At 44.1% G+C, this 14817-nt stretch overlaps 1 protein-coding gene across 7 annotated transcripts in view; it reads right to left on the bottom strand.

Annotated features, from left to right (window-relative positions):
- The window catches only part of RET (ret proto-oncogene), a 54260-nt gene that overhangs the window by 208 nt on the left and 39235 nt on the right, over positions 1-14817 (bottom strand). For 3 of the 7 annotated variants that reach the window (XM_036222795.1, XM_036222797.1, XM_036222798.1), the window contains 7 exons: positions 14503-14717; positions 14298-14420; positions 9589-9659; positions 8181-8318; positions 6975-7074; positions 5119-5266; positions 4-3799 (listed from right to left, as the gene is read on the bottom strand). In XM_036222795.1, the coding sequence (XP_036078688.1) occupies positions 3642-3799; positions 5119-5266; positions 6975-7074; positions 8181-8318; positions 9589-9659; positions 14298-14420; positions 14503-14717 (953 nt within the window). In that variant the 3' untranslated portion in view covers positions 4-3641. Of the gene's footprint in view, positions 1-3; positions 5267-6974; positions 7075-8180; positions 8319-9588; positions 9660-14297; positions 14421-14502; positions 14718-14817 lie in introns of those variants that run through there. The other 4 variants (XM_016158556.2, XM_036222796.1, XM_016158564.2 and 1 more) reach the window with 4 other exon arrangements.

The raw sequence follows: 14817 nt of genomic DNA, 5'->3' as shown, positions 1-14817 counted from the left end.
GTCACCACAGACAGAAGACCTCCCTGTTATGGCTCCCCACTGAGAGATCTCAGTTGGCCAAGTCTTGTGATTTAGCACATCCCAGAAACATCTGCAAAAATATCTTGTAACTCGACACAGTAATCAAAACCTGAGTTGCAAGGATTAACTGTGATTTCTTTCAGGCTTTCACCACGTGTGCCTCTTTAACTTGAGGAGTGAAGCTTACTCTTCCAGCTGTTAGACAGCCACTCATCCAGCCTCATTTGTATGACACGGCAGGGTGCTTCAAACTGAAAGCTTCTCTACCTACAAGTTCTGATTTCTTATCATCTCAGCTAAGATAATCCATCATGAGTCTTAGCTCCTTAAAGAGGGAGGAGATTCTACCAAGTTCTACTAAGCTGTCAAGGCTGCTACAGTGGAGAAGGTATAGGGACAGGGCTGGTAGAGTCAGTGGAGAGGGTGCTCTCTGCATGGTGCATGAGCAGAGAATAAATTCCATAAGTGTCCTCATATTGACATGTGAGGGGCATGCGCCCCATGCTGCACGTGTCCTTCATACTCACTCTCACTCTATCTTCCAGGGCCTCAGAAGAATTCTTAGGCACTTCCTGGAACCACCCTAAATACTACCAACTAAATATCCTATGTGTGAATATGCTGAGAGGAGGAGAAAAAGCCACTCATTGCTTTATTTGGAGAAAAGAACTTTTATACTGCAGGAAATTATGCTTTCCCTTCAAATTTTCTTTTATATATTAAGTATTTGTCCAAGTTCTGTTCTTAGACATTTTATTCAACTACATTTGCACCCAAATAAGGTGGCCTTGTAGTGGGAAGGGATAGTTTGTGGAGGCTGTTGGACAATATGCTTTTTAAGAGAAATAAACCAAACACAAACACTCCTAATGGAAGTTCTATGCTCTTGAAAAGGGGCTTTTCGTATTTTAGTATTACTTTCTCAGTATGGGTTTCTAAACATTCGGAAATCAAAGCTGTAGCAAACAACTGACCCTAGATATTAGGTTTATTTCTAGCCCCTGTGGTCCAGATTGAAGAAGGAAGTTGAAAGCAGATGTGGGTGCTGAAGTACCTCAGGCCTGGGCAGCCCCTGGGTGAGGCATACTCGTGCCTATGTGCATGTATTTATGTGTGCACCCAGAAAATGACACAGGCCCTCATCATCCAATGCACAATGCAACCATTAACCAGATTTATGTTGGTAAAAACTCATGTTTTCCTACTGACCCACCTTCTCCTTGACAGGCATTTGAGGAAGAACTCATAGAATTCCTACACAATCTGACAGGAGGACAGAAACAGAAGCATTTAGTATTTTAAGCTTCATAATGGTTCAGGCCTTATTTTTTTCCTCCAACTTACAATGGACTTTCGGTCATGACTACGCATTTTACATCCTTTTCCCCACAACTGTCCAACTCCAGCTTCAAGAAATAAGAAGCAAGCAAGCACTTGAACCTGACATTGGCTGCTGCTCTATTCTCAGGAATAAAATCTGAAGGAAGGAATTCCTAGCATGGCAGAACTAGCTGAGTTTTTAACATTACTATAAATATGCCTGTTCACATACATCATCTTCAAGGCAAGTTGATAATACCACCAAGAATCTCCTAGTGTTTTAATCACTGTTAGTTCCCCAGTGGTTACCCCAATAGATTCCCTTGTGACATTTTAATTCTTGCATTAAAACTTCAAAATCAAAAACCTGAAGTTTCCAACTAGAGAGTTAAATAGAGAAAAGAAATTTACACATTTTACGATACATGATTTTATTTACATAACTGAAATTATTTTCTTAGTCACCTTGATTTACAAAAGCAAATTAACATGGTATGGGTTCAATAAGCTTTCATAGACTTTACAAATTTTAATGATGGATTGCTACCTAATACTCAGTAATACTTAATACTTAGTAACTTATGCATATATGCATATGAAAATTTTGTCTGATAGGACTAGTAAGAATGAGTACTTTCATTACTCAGGACTAGATAATTTGATTATCAGTCAATTTTTAATTTCCTACCACTAAGTCAGCTACTTAGACCTGGAGTTCTCACCTGCTGAGAACAAATCTGCTGCAGCAACTCACACTTACTGAGTAGGCATTTTTAATAATTTGAGAGAGTTTATCCTTATTTAATAAGACTAGCATTAAGCACATCTGAACACAAAAAGTTTACCACAACTAGAACTAATTATAGTGTATCCAGAAAATGGCCCCAACTGCAGCCATGTTAAACTCCAGTGTTTTTCCAGCTCTCTCTTTGGGTGTGTACATACATGCAAACACACATTATGAGGCTCCAACACATACTCAGCCAAGCCTTCTTGGCCACAAAAAAGCCATAATTTTACTGCTTTTGTGAAATGCCTATAAAATACAGTATTATAATGAGACTACTGTAAGTTCTTTCACAGTACTTTATGTCAGAAGACCAAGTAGTGTTTTGGTAATCAATTCTCTCTTGTAAAATTATAGTACTGAGGCAAACAGAAGAGCTGCCGGGACTTTCCGAAAGCCACCCCACTCCCACAAGGTGGGAGGAGCGCAGAGTGTCTGTGACCACAAACAACCAGGAAAGAATGACAAGAAGCTTATGAGTCATGGTCAGAATCTAAGAAACAAAAATGTTTTGCTATAGCAGCATTAAGTGACAAACACAGGAAGAGTAGATACATGTACCTTTTCACACAAGCTCTACAAGAGCCAAAACATTGTCTTTTCCATATCAGAATTGTAATTGGTGGTGTAGTGGTCCTTGGTCATTGTCAGTGCTACTGCTAACATTACAAGCTGAACCTTCCACCCACTCCTAATGTGCTAGATGAGGTGCTGCTTTTTGGTGCTGGACATGCAGTATACTGAAGGCTGGGGGGTGGGTGCTCATCAGCCACGTCTCTGCTGTCAGCAATCCCTGGATTACAGGTCACTGCACTAAACGCACCTTTCTTCATACAGTTTTTTCAGGGGCTAGAGACCACTCAGTGATGGGGCAAATGTATCTATGAGCCCTGTTCCCTCACATTGCTAGTCTATACACAAACATGGCATCGAATCTCTCCATTGTGCTAAATGTAGGAATCATTTTAATCATGATAACAAATCAAATGTCTTCCTAAGAAAAAGGTTTTCTTTTAATTAAAAAAAATCATTCTCAGGATCTTGAATACTGAGCCTGTCCCCGTAGTCCCCTCATCCGCTCCAGCTCTGACAGGGTTTTGACACCACCACGAGGTCTTGTTAGGCTCCCATTTTTTTTCAACAAGCACAGGTGGTTTGGGCTAGTTTTTTCACCTGTTGCCTGTGTTTGTGTATATATATGTGTTTCATGTTTAAATCTTGTTGCTTTGGTGATTGGTAATTAGAAAAATTAAATAGTTCAGGTAGTAAGCGAAGGACCCACATGTGTGAGCACAGAGTACAGTGGTCTCTGGCAAACACAGACCAACACTGGTGCTGCCGAGGGCTGAAGAGAAAGGAAGGATCTAAACACTGGACTCAGAACTCCTATCCAGTGTGCTACATCTGCTAGGAGAGAAAATCAGCAGCCAGTGGGAAGGGTGCAACACGGGGCCAGTGGATGGTCTTGGCATGTTTTCTCCCCTTGTGAGTCCGTTATCTTTCAAAAGAAATGTTAACTATCAAACGAGTCCATTAATTGTGCCGCTGAGGGTGAAACCATCCAGTTAGCATATACACTATCATTTGCATATCTTGGACACCCAGTGTTAGTGCCATCGGCTCTCGTGAGTGGTACAGGACTCTCTTCAGGCCAGTTCGGGTCTGACATGCCTAAAAATGAAAACAGATAATTTGTTCTGCACTGAAGAATCAAAACTTCATGTGCAGACAGTAAGGCCTTAGCAAAACTCCCTTTGAGGTTCAAACCAAACTTCTGGTTTCTGGGCCAGTTACATGAATGGTTTCATGCTCCAGGTTTCCAAAATACACATTTAAGGGGAAATATCACATGCTCTCTTTGTTACTCTAACTTACCAGAAACTACCAATTTTGACTTTTATAAGCTTCAAACTCTCATAACCGATATATATTTTTGATCTGTTTAACTCTTCCTAAGGCAGCATAAACCATCAACACATTGCTGTACTAAATGGCTAACTGCAGCAGGCAGCTTCTATAAAAATTTCTCTAACATAAAGAAGCCTACTGTCTTCTACCCAAGTCTATCCTGGAGTAGAGGATCTTCCAGATCAAGCACACACGCAGGTGAGTCCTATGGCGGCGAAAGGACAAAGTGGCATGTAGCATTATACCCAAATCCAGCAATGAATCAAGTGACTCAGGAGGAATGCAAAAGGAACAATCTTGGCTTAAAATTCCAAGTTTAAAAAAAAATCAATAATGAAGTTAGAAAACAGAAAAACAATTTCAAGTATTTAATGGAAGACAAAAGAAGGAGTTTTGGCAAGAACCGTATTTACTGTCCATTGTAAGACCACAGCACCACAGACTATGTTTTTCCAAAAAGTATCTACTCCAGCTTTTAACACTGACTTCTTAAGTGGCAACCATTATGACAGTGTGTAATGCAAAGGATGTGAAAACAGCAGTCTGTGTGTGTCCTCCCCAAGGGAGGACACATGGCTGGGCACCCAGCACCGAGTGGCCTCCAAGAGCTGCCTGCCTGCCCAGATGGGGTCTGAAGGGACAACTGGCTGTGCTCTCAGTGCAGGCAGGGTGGTGCTGGCTCCTTCTTTCTAAATTAAATGCCCCACCCAGAGATTGGGTAAATTTATGCCAGTAGTTAAGTTAGAAGTACTACGACTTGATACGCATCCCAGAAATGATTTATTCATCATTTTCTCAATATCCCACAAGAGTTCTGCCCTGCTCCTTCTTCTCTATCATCTTAACTTGCTGGGCAGTGTGGCAATTAAACTTATTTTCACATCCTTTTAAAAAAATCATAGTTGTAAAAATGCCTGAATGTAAACTGATGCAAAATCAGACATTTACAAATTAAAAGGTTCAGAGCAGATTTTGGTCTCATTCAGACCAGAAAGACTCTTAAAAAGCATTACAGAGAGTAAGGATAGTGCAGAGAGGGGAACAATGTTGCTAGAATCTAGTAAATGCATGTGAAATTCTACCATAGAGTTTGTTTTCAATCCACGTGGAGGGGAGGGCTCGAGGGAGGGGAGCATTATTACAGTCCACCAGGGGTGTCTCCTCCTCTGAGAGGCCATCATCATAAAGCAGGGAGTCGGATGGGGTGGATGCGGCCAGGTCCAAGTAGTCCTGGAGGAGAGAGATGGCTGGTCAACACCACCCACTGTGTGTCACTACTGGACATGCCCCTGGACCCTCCCCACCTGAGGGCAGAAGCCCTGGCCCTGGCCCACACACCAGCCTATTGGCTTCTCTGAGATACCTGAGCCCCTTACCAGACTGCCAATACTGAGCACCCTCAGCACCTGCCTTGTATGGCCCTGTTCCATGGTCCTCATCACTCCCCTCTAGAAAGTCACCTCCGTGGTGGCAAAAATGTGCTCTTTCACTGTCCTGCTCCTATCTCTGCAGTATTGGGCACGGTGCCCAGCATTGGGAAACTGGCTTGTTTGTAAACTTTGAGGCTCTGGAAGAGCTTGCTGCAGCCCCATTACTCATACAGGAGTGCCAAGATGCATCTCCCACCTGAGGGATACTTTCCAGCTTCCCTCCAAGGACTTCTGCCATCTAGAACATCACATTGAGACTCCAAAATCTGGAGTCATTGATATGAGTTTTGCATAGGATGCTGTATAGGCTTCATCTCTCTACTGCAGAATGATGATTCTACAGTTCCTGCTATTCCCACTGCCCTGTTTAAATGTGTAAAGAAGAGTCCTAGCATTTTCCTGGCTGCTCAGTCTTGTTCTAGGAAGGTCGTCTCTTGACAGTAGCTATCATTTGTTTAGGGCAGCAGTCCCTAACCTTTTTGGCATCAGGGACCAGTATTCCTATGAGAATCTAATGCCTGATGATCTGAGGCGGAGCTGAGGCAGTGCTGGGGAGCGGCTGCAAATATAGATGAAGCTTCACTTGCCCGCCATTCAACCCCTGTGGTGTGACCCAGTTCCTAACAGGCCATGAACTGGTACCGGTCGGCAGCCTGGGGCTTGGGGACCCCTGGTTTAAGATGACCCTACATTCACAGAATTTGAAGGCTCTGCCCAAATGATACACTGGCATTTTATTACAAATGGCCTAGACTATGTCTCTTGCTTTTCAAGAAAATTACAACTTTTGGTAAATATGTCAATGTGAGAATGAAACATCTATGTAAACCTCAGCAGGGCAGGGTCCGTGCCTGCTTGTTTACTTGTATCCTCAGGATCTAAGACAGAATATGATATGCAACAATTATTCACTTTTTCATTTTCTTACAGTGGTAAACTGGGGGCACACAGGCTGAATCTAACCTCCCAGGTATGTTTTGTTTGGCCTACAATGCACTTTTAGAAATTTAAATGAGTTGCTAACATTAAAAACTGGGAAACTTAACATAGATACCCTTTACTACGCAAAGAGCTGGCATGCTGGCATTCACATTCCTGTAGGTCACATGTGGCTACAATGAAGGATCTCTTACAGAGGACTGGTGTGCCTCTTCCTAGTCACTTCCTACCACTCCCTAGTCACTTCCCATCCCAGCTGGGTCCCTCATAGCATCTGAATTTAGGACACTCATGTCAACTATACTTTTTCCTGTTCTGTTGTTGGAATTGTTTTTGTTTGGCTTTGGAATACTTCCCTCACACACCTCTCTGTTGGCAGATCTTCCCAAGTGTCAAGCTAAGAATCTTGGTTTCTTCATAATTTAAAAAGAAGTCCAAGAGTCTTGTACTCTTAGGGATCAGCATGACCATCTCTCCACTGCACAAGGATCTCCATGGACCTGCTGGGCTGGAACAGCACCCATCCCATCTGGTTCAGCCTGTACCAGGAATCTGCTTCAAGTACTTACTCTTCTCTTAACCATCATCTTCTCCAGGTCTTTGCTGATGTCAGCAAACACTGGCCTCTTGTCAGGCTCCTCCTTCCAGCACTGCAGCATCAGACTATACCTGGTAGGAAGTGCAGACAGGCAGTTACAACCCAGTAAGAACTACCCGGTCACGGCCACCACAATGCCCATGGCCTGGTGGGCTGTGTTGCCAACCCCCAAATATGTTTCTGTTTAATTGACAACTTTCTATGAGCTGGGCCAAGGTCTGAGGGGCCACTGGGGGCTCAGAGTCCATGGCACTGTGGTCTGGCATCTTTTAAGTTTCCCTTCCCTTGAGAGAAATTTGTTTTTACATCCTTTTTAGGGACATGGCAAATAACTAACATGATGCTTTGCCCACTATGGTGGCTGAGGGGGAAATTTTAGTCCTTAAAACTCTTATGAAGGATGAACTAGGTGTGGAAACAAACAAAAAATTCTAATTACACTTCTGTCTTGTATTTTTATCAACTCCTCACTTTTGTGGGGCCCTGGCATGGCTGCAGGGCCTCCAGGGCTGCCATGTACAGTGCTCTGGGCCAGCTGGATCGCTGCCCAGGCTGCCAGGGAGGCGGTGCCACTCACTCTTTTAGCCCAAACAAGGCACATGGCAGGCACACACCAACTTTGTGGAACGAATAGACTAGTATGTCTCTGCATGCAGACATCCCTTTCTCGTGGGTTCTCAACTTGTTCTCTGAGAATCATCTGACAGAACTTCCATATGTGAAGACTGGTACCCTTGAGCTGAAGTCTGGGCCCTCCCTGCCTACCTCTTGGCTGCCTTTGTGCCTCCACTTGGACACTCTCCAATATGTGCCCCTTGAGCCAAACTGAACTACCTGTCCCTCCACAAGTGACTTCGGTCCTAGTTGCATAAAGTGCTATTTCACCCTTCTCACCACCTCTCTTTGGGCCCTGCTCCCCTTCATCCCTGAAGTCCCCACCAGGAAGCCCATCTAGCCCTCAGTGGTGTCAGGGGCCCTATGTTGTCATGCCCAAAAGGTGATTCTGCAACTTCTGCCCTGTCATGTTCTGGCCTGTCACTATGCACCATCCAGTTCACCCAAAGCTGGCACCCAGAGCTGCTCAGGAGCAGGGAGAGAATAAGTGTATATGCTCTCTCCTTCATCACCAAGGGTGTCTGTATTGGGGAGAGGCTGGGCCAAAGAAAAGCCTACTCACATCTCCTCGCTGCAGTTGTCAGGCTTCTCCATCCGATAGCCTGTCTTCAGAAGGTTGAAGAGCCGCTCGGGAGGAATCCCTGGGTAGGGGTTGCCCCCCAAGGTCACAATCTCCCACAGGAGGACACCAAAAGACCACCTACAGGAAGCAAGACAACCAGAGTGGTCCCACCCAACCTGCAATGCTCACTGGGCAGCCCAGACATCCATCACTCCAATAGCTGCTGACCTATCAAGGCTAGCACCACCACCCCTGCCCCACCTCTGTGCAGAGAACAAGTCTCAGTCTGGGTCCCCCTGCACAGACAGATGTGGGATGGAGGTGGGGACAGCTGTCTTGCTGGCCCCATCTAGCACCCCTCTTCCTCACTGTGATGCTCAGCCCCAACATCCACAAGGGGCACCAGGCAGGTATAGCAGCAATGGCCCAGAGCAGTCCAGCAAATAAAGTAAAATGCAGGTGGGACCCAAACTCTCGAAACACTTCCTTCACCTTTTCTATGTGCTTAAACATTTTCTTAAAGTCTTAGAAGAAAAAAAGCACTGCCATTGGAAATGACTTAACTGTGAGAAAAAATTTACTGTGAAGTGGAAACAAATTATATTACAGGGCAGTGCTATTATAGGAGCCCATGTACAGTGATTAAAAAGCACTTATCTGTACACCACAGAAAACACTAGAAGGCCATGCCTGGGAAGGCCAGTAGTAGGTACTTAGGGGTGGTGGATCCAAGTGACTTTTAGTCTCTTCATTATGCTTTTTTCTGCATTTTCCAATTGTCTTACAGTCAGATTCTATATTCAGAAAAGTTGTTTAAAACTGTAAAATTACCTTTTCACAGCCCACATTATTCCAGATATTCATGTCTGTTGATGGCAGAACATACAAACAAGTCTGTTGTGTTTTTGAAAACTATCAAGTCTGTAAGTTGACCTAGAAGACTGAGTTTTGGTTCCTGTTTTTGAGCAGTTTGGAGTGCACCAGCCTAGAACTCACTCAAGGCCACTCCTGTCTGTGGGTGGGGACTAGTTCCAGGGCCCCTGTCTGAGCTCGGTCCTGCTCTGGCCCACAGGAGGGGAATTGTTTAGCTGGAATTATATGTCACTAAGACTCCCAGAGAAGGGAGGGGAGAGGATGGCGGGGAGGAAAGAGAGGGCAATGGAGGGGGATTTGCAGCCAGTGCTCTCTGTTCTCATAAATGCCACTTTGACTTTCAAAACTACTGCCTGGGCCCTGGTCATTTGCTAAATAAACGCACCTCAGCTGGGGGGGGGGGTCACTTTAGATGGTTGGCATGAGCTGACAGGCACTCTGGGCCAGCACTGTTCCCACCTGAGCTGCCCAGACAGATGTCATGGCCCCCTTCACATGTACCCTCCATTCCAGAGAAGGTAATATCCACACTTACACATCGCTTTGGGTGGTGTAGATATGATCAAAAAGGGACTCAATTGCCATCCATTTGACTGGAATCCGACCCTTAACAAGTAGTAAAAAAAAAAAAAAAAGGGCATTAATGTTGCTCTGACACCCTAGGAACTGGAGGAGGGTGGGGCCCTGTTCTAGGCACTTCCAGCTCTGGGGGCAAGTAATGATACCCAGAATGTTCCTGGGCACAGAACTGGCAGCACAGTCTCAGAGCAGTCAGAGCTCCAGTCTGGCCCTCTTAGGCATGTCTGAGATGCTGAAGGGAGACAACTGACCTGCTCACAGCTATACAGGGTATGTTTATCATGCACCACATCCCTGCTGAAAAGAAACCCAAGTAATTGATACCAAGCCCAAGCCAGGTCTCCCATGGTCACATCTAGGTAACTCTGTGGTGCCCTGGGTGGTGCTGCCCAATTGGTAGGCCAAGAACACCATCCAGCAAGATCTTCCCTGAATTCTGAGAGTAATAAGTTTGGGAAACCAACACCATTTCTATCTCGGGGACTTCTGATAGAAATTAACATACTAAATGATCTTCTGAGAAGCTCTGAGGGAAGAAATCTATTTATGTGCCTTGAGACTGGTTTTTCCCTCTTATTTTATGCCAGGGCCCTTTTAGTATCCTCTGAAAGAGTGCCCCCCACAACAGAGGCGCTGGGGTAAGACCTAACAAATCCTTTCCACAGCAACTTTTTTTTTTACTGTTATTTTTCAATTATAGTTGACATTCAATATTATATTAGTTACAGGTGTAACAGTGGTTAGATATTTACATAACTTATGAAGTGCTCTCCCCCAATAAGCCTTGCACCCATGTGACACCATGTATAGTTATTACAATATTATTGACTGCATTCACTAAGCTATACTTTTACATCCCCCACACTACTTTGTAACTGCCAGTTTGTACTTCCTAATCCCTTCCCCTTTTTTCACTCTACTCCCAGCCTCACTCTCCTCACAAAATGGTAACTATAGGTTTGTTCCTTATCTGTGAGTTTGTTTCCGTTGTTTATTTTATTTTGTAGATTCCACATATAAATGAAATTGTATTTGTCTTGCTCTGTCCAACCTAACCTCAATACTTTCCAGGTCTAAACATGTTATGTAATTGGTAAGACTTTCTTTCTTTTTTTTTTGGCAGAGTAATACTCCATTGTATATATGTAGAACATCTTCTTTACCCATTTATCTTTTGATTAGAGGTTTAATCCATTTACATTTAAAGAAATTATTGACAGGTACGTAGTTATTGCCATTTTATTGTTTTGATTGTTTTTGTAGTTCTCTGTTCCTTTCTTATTCTCTTGCTCTGATACTGTTGTATTTGGAGTCCTTTCTCTTCACTTTTTGTGTATTTTTTCTAGATTTTTGGTTTGTGGTTACCATGTCCTGCATATATTCAAAACTATGTTTATAGCCAACTATTGTAAGTTGATGGTCGCTTATGTTCAAAAACATTCTATAATTACTACCATTTTTACTCATCTCCTCCACATTTATGTATTTATTACATTCTTTTGTATGTGTATCCCTTTATTTTCATAATTACATGACATTCCTACTTTTGCCTTCTAACCTTTGTACTTGCTTTAGTGTTGATTCACTGCTTTTATTTGGGTTTACCTTTGTCAGTGAGAATTTTTTTCTTTGCAATATTATCTTATTCATACTTTTGATATTTTTCTTTTTCCTCTTAAATTAGTCCCTTTAATATCCCTTATAATACTGATTTGAAGGTGATAAACTCCTTCAGTTTTTCTTGTCTGGGAAACTCTTTATATCTCCTTCAATTCTAAATGATAGTCTTCCTGGGTAATCTTGGTTGTAGGTCCTTGCTTTTCATTACTTTGAGTATTTCATGCCAATTCCTTCTGGCCTGCACAATTTCTGTTGATAAATTCAGACAGTCTTATGGGAGATCCTTTAGTTAAAAAGAATGGTTAACCATTCTTCTTTGTTTTTAACCATTGGCGTGTCTTGGTGTGGGCCTCTTTGGATTCATGTTGTTTGGGACTCTGACTTCTTAGACTTTTGTGTCTACTTCCTTTGCCAAGTTAGGAAAGTTTCTAGTCATTATTTTTTCAAATACGTTCTCAATTTATTGTTCTCCCTCTTCTCCTGATACCCCTATGATGTGAGTGTTGTTATACCTGATGTTGTCTCAGAGGTCCCTTAAACTATTTTCATTTATTATTATTTTTTTGGTGTTCCAATTGGGTGTTTTCCACTACTTTCTCCTTCAAGTTCCTGATTTGATCCTCTGCTTCATTCAATCTGCTGTTGATTCCATCTAATGTATTCTTCATTTCAGTCATTATATTCATTTATAACTGGTTCTTTTTTATGGTTTCTATACTTTATATTTTCTACCTCTTTGTTGAAGTTTTGACTGAGATCAAGCAATTCTTCGTCTTCATTCACTGAGTTGCATCTAGTAGCTTGCCTGCTTCCATTTCATTTAGTTCTTTCTTCTGAAGTTTAGTCCTGTTCTTTCATTTAAAACATGTTTGTCTCCTCATTTTGGCTGCCACACTGTATTTGTTTCTATGTATTAGGTAGAGTTACTATGTTTCTCGGTCTTGGCAGAGCAGCTTTATGTAGCAGGTGTCCTGTGGGGCCCAGGGACCCAGTCTGCCTGGTCACCTGAGCCGGATGCTCTGGATATGTCCCTTGTGTTGACTGTGTGCCCTCCTGTTTTAGTTAAGTCTTGATTGCTGTTGGCTTGTTAGTGGGTGGGGCTGATCCTCAGGGTGACCGGCTATGAGGACTGGCTGTGACTATAGTGGACAAGCTGTTGTATGGGGGCTGACCCCACAGAGTGGAATTCGCACCAGTGGGACATTTGGGTTTGTCATCTGTGGTGCTAACTGGGTACTGCTCTGCTGTGGTCTGAAGCCGGTCAGAATTCAGTTTGTCCTTATATGCCTCTGGTGCTTTTCAACATGCTGTTCCTCCACTGGAACTTAGGGTGAGTGTTTGTGAGCAAGTGAGTCTGTATTTGGGCCCTTTAAGAGAATGCCTGAAACTACAGCATCCCTCTTATCTCACCTGGATGGAATCCCTAATGATTTTCACAGCAAGGTATTGCTCCTCTTTCTAGCACCAGTGCTCCAAGCTCGGGAGTCTTGTGTGGGGCTTGGACCCTTCGCTCCTCAGGGGGAACCTATGCATCCGAGATATCCTTCTGGTATTTAACTGCCACATGCAGGTGTGTGACCAGCATCTTTTGAGTCTTCACCCCTCCTGCCAGTCTCGACTGTGGCTTCTTTATATCTTTAGTTATAAGAATTCTGTTCAGCTAGTAGTCTTCAGGTGGTTCTCAAGGATGGTTGTTATGTAATTTAGATGTAATTTTAATTCGGTCATGGGAGGAAGCAAGCAGTGTTTATTGTCATCTTGACCGCAAGTGTTCCCAATGCAAGTTGATAAATAGCTTTTCAGTAGATAAGTTCCAAGGCACAAATTAATTAAAAAATGCATGCACTGTATTTTAATGCAGCATTTACTATAGTTCCTTTTTTAAAAAGCGTTCTTTAGGGTTTATGTCCTTAACGAAGTGTGATTGTTTCTGGGACAAGTGTTTGTAACAACACTGCCTGCAGCTTGTGTTTTCTGGGGCCCTGTGTTAGGACACCTTGTGCTTTTCTGTGACACATTGCCTTTTTAGACGACTGTTGCAGCAACAGGAAGGCTTTGTCCACAGCCCTTCATGAGGTGGAGGGCAGCTTCTCTCTACTTCCTCTTTGGCAGTACTGAAATAGGCTGTCACAACAGAAACCTCAAAAGAAACAAAAAGCTGTCCTCACAGCCTGCAGCACTTTAAGGGCTTCTCCCCACCCTTTGAGCAAAGCCGAAGTGTATGCAGTTGCTTTTTGTATTACTTTTTTTGTGCTTTTTTGTTGTTGTTGTCTGTTCTGAACAGACTCTTGAATGGCCTGTGAGCTGACCCAGTCTTCTATTTCAGAGGGAGGCTGCAGAAGAGGGGCTGAGAGGGCAACAGAACAGGGCCAAGACAAATGCCACAGGAAACTGGACAATGCCAGGGAACCAGATTTCCCCAGAGGGATCCCCCCACACCTACTTCAGAGATCCAGAGAAAGCTTCTGAGAACCCTCTGCTGAGTCTCTGCACCCAGTCTCTAGGGCCCTCCTCCTTGCGCCTTCCAAACTCACCCAGCCAGAAGTTCCCAGGCCCTCGTCCCAAGGGAACTTCTACCCTGTAAAGTGGTTCATTCCTTCCTGCAAAGAATGACCACCATGCTTGGGTTTATTTCACTTAACTCTCCTCTGGGCAAAGAGTTAAACAACACAGAAACAGTGGCCTTTATTCTGTAGAAGAAAGAAGAACACTGTGGAGAAGAGGATGGTTACTTCCTCAGCATTAGGTGACTTTCAAAAGTGATAGTGATTAAAAGCAAGAGAAGCTGCCAGCTCTGAAAGGGTGAGTGTGGTCCTTAGGAAGAGAAGGAACAGACCCAGGGATGAGTCCTGAACAGAGTCTCTGGAAACCAAGAATTAGGGAAGGATTTGGGGATGAGGTCTAGAAGTTTATACTCTAAAAACCTACTTTATCCTCTCCAGGTGTGCTAAAGGATCTTGCCCCTCCCCCTCCCGCTGTGTGTACCCTGACGGTTGTGTCCAACCAGCCTGGGACATCAGGCTAGGACACCCCAGGACCTGGTACCTTGCTCCTCTTCACGTAGGAATCCTCTTCATACACATCTCGGGACAGGCCAAAATCTGAAATCTTCATCTTCCGCCCCTCGGCGACCAGGACGTTTCTGGCTGCTAAGTCCCGATGGACAAGCTGCAAAAAAGACAATAGCAGGGACACCTAAAATCCAGGCCCATTGCAGAGAGCAGGGGCACTGGGTTGGGGCAGCACATACCTTCATCTCGGCCAGGTACCGCATCCCACGTGAAATCTGCCAGGCAAAGGAGATGAGGTCGCCCATGGTCAGGGCCCGCTCATCTGGGTTGTCAAGGTAGTTGGAGTTGCGGCTGCCTCTGCTGCCCACATAGCCGGGCCCTGCCTTGCGACTCTCTCGCAAGAAGCCACGCAGGGAGCCGTATTTAGCATACTCCACAATGAGGAGGAGTGGTCCTAAGGACAGAGTGGGGCTGTGGGTTGGCTGCTCAGCAGGCAGAAATCAAGGAATCTCAAAGAGCACAGAAAGTGGGGGAGGCATGCACCCCTGGGCAGC

The sequence above is a fragment of the Rousettus aegyptiacus genome, unplaced genomic scaffold (genome assembly GCF_014176215.1).
Source record: "Rousettus aegyptiacus isolate mRouAeg1 unplaced genomic scaffold, mRouAeg1.p scaffold_m13_p_6, whole genome shotgun sequence".
Classification (NCBI taxonomy): Eukaryota; Metazoa; Chordata; class Mammalia; order Chiroptera; family Pteropodidae; genus Rousettus; species Rousettus aegyptiacus.
The sequence above is the reverse complement of the archived record's forward strand: the minus strand, read 5'-3'. Positions and strand labels throughout refer to the sequence as shown.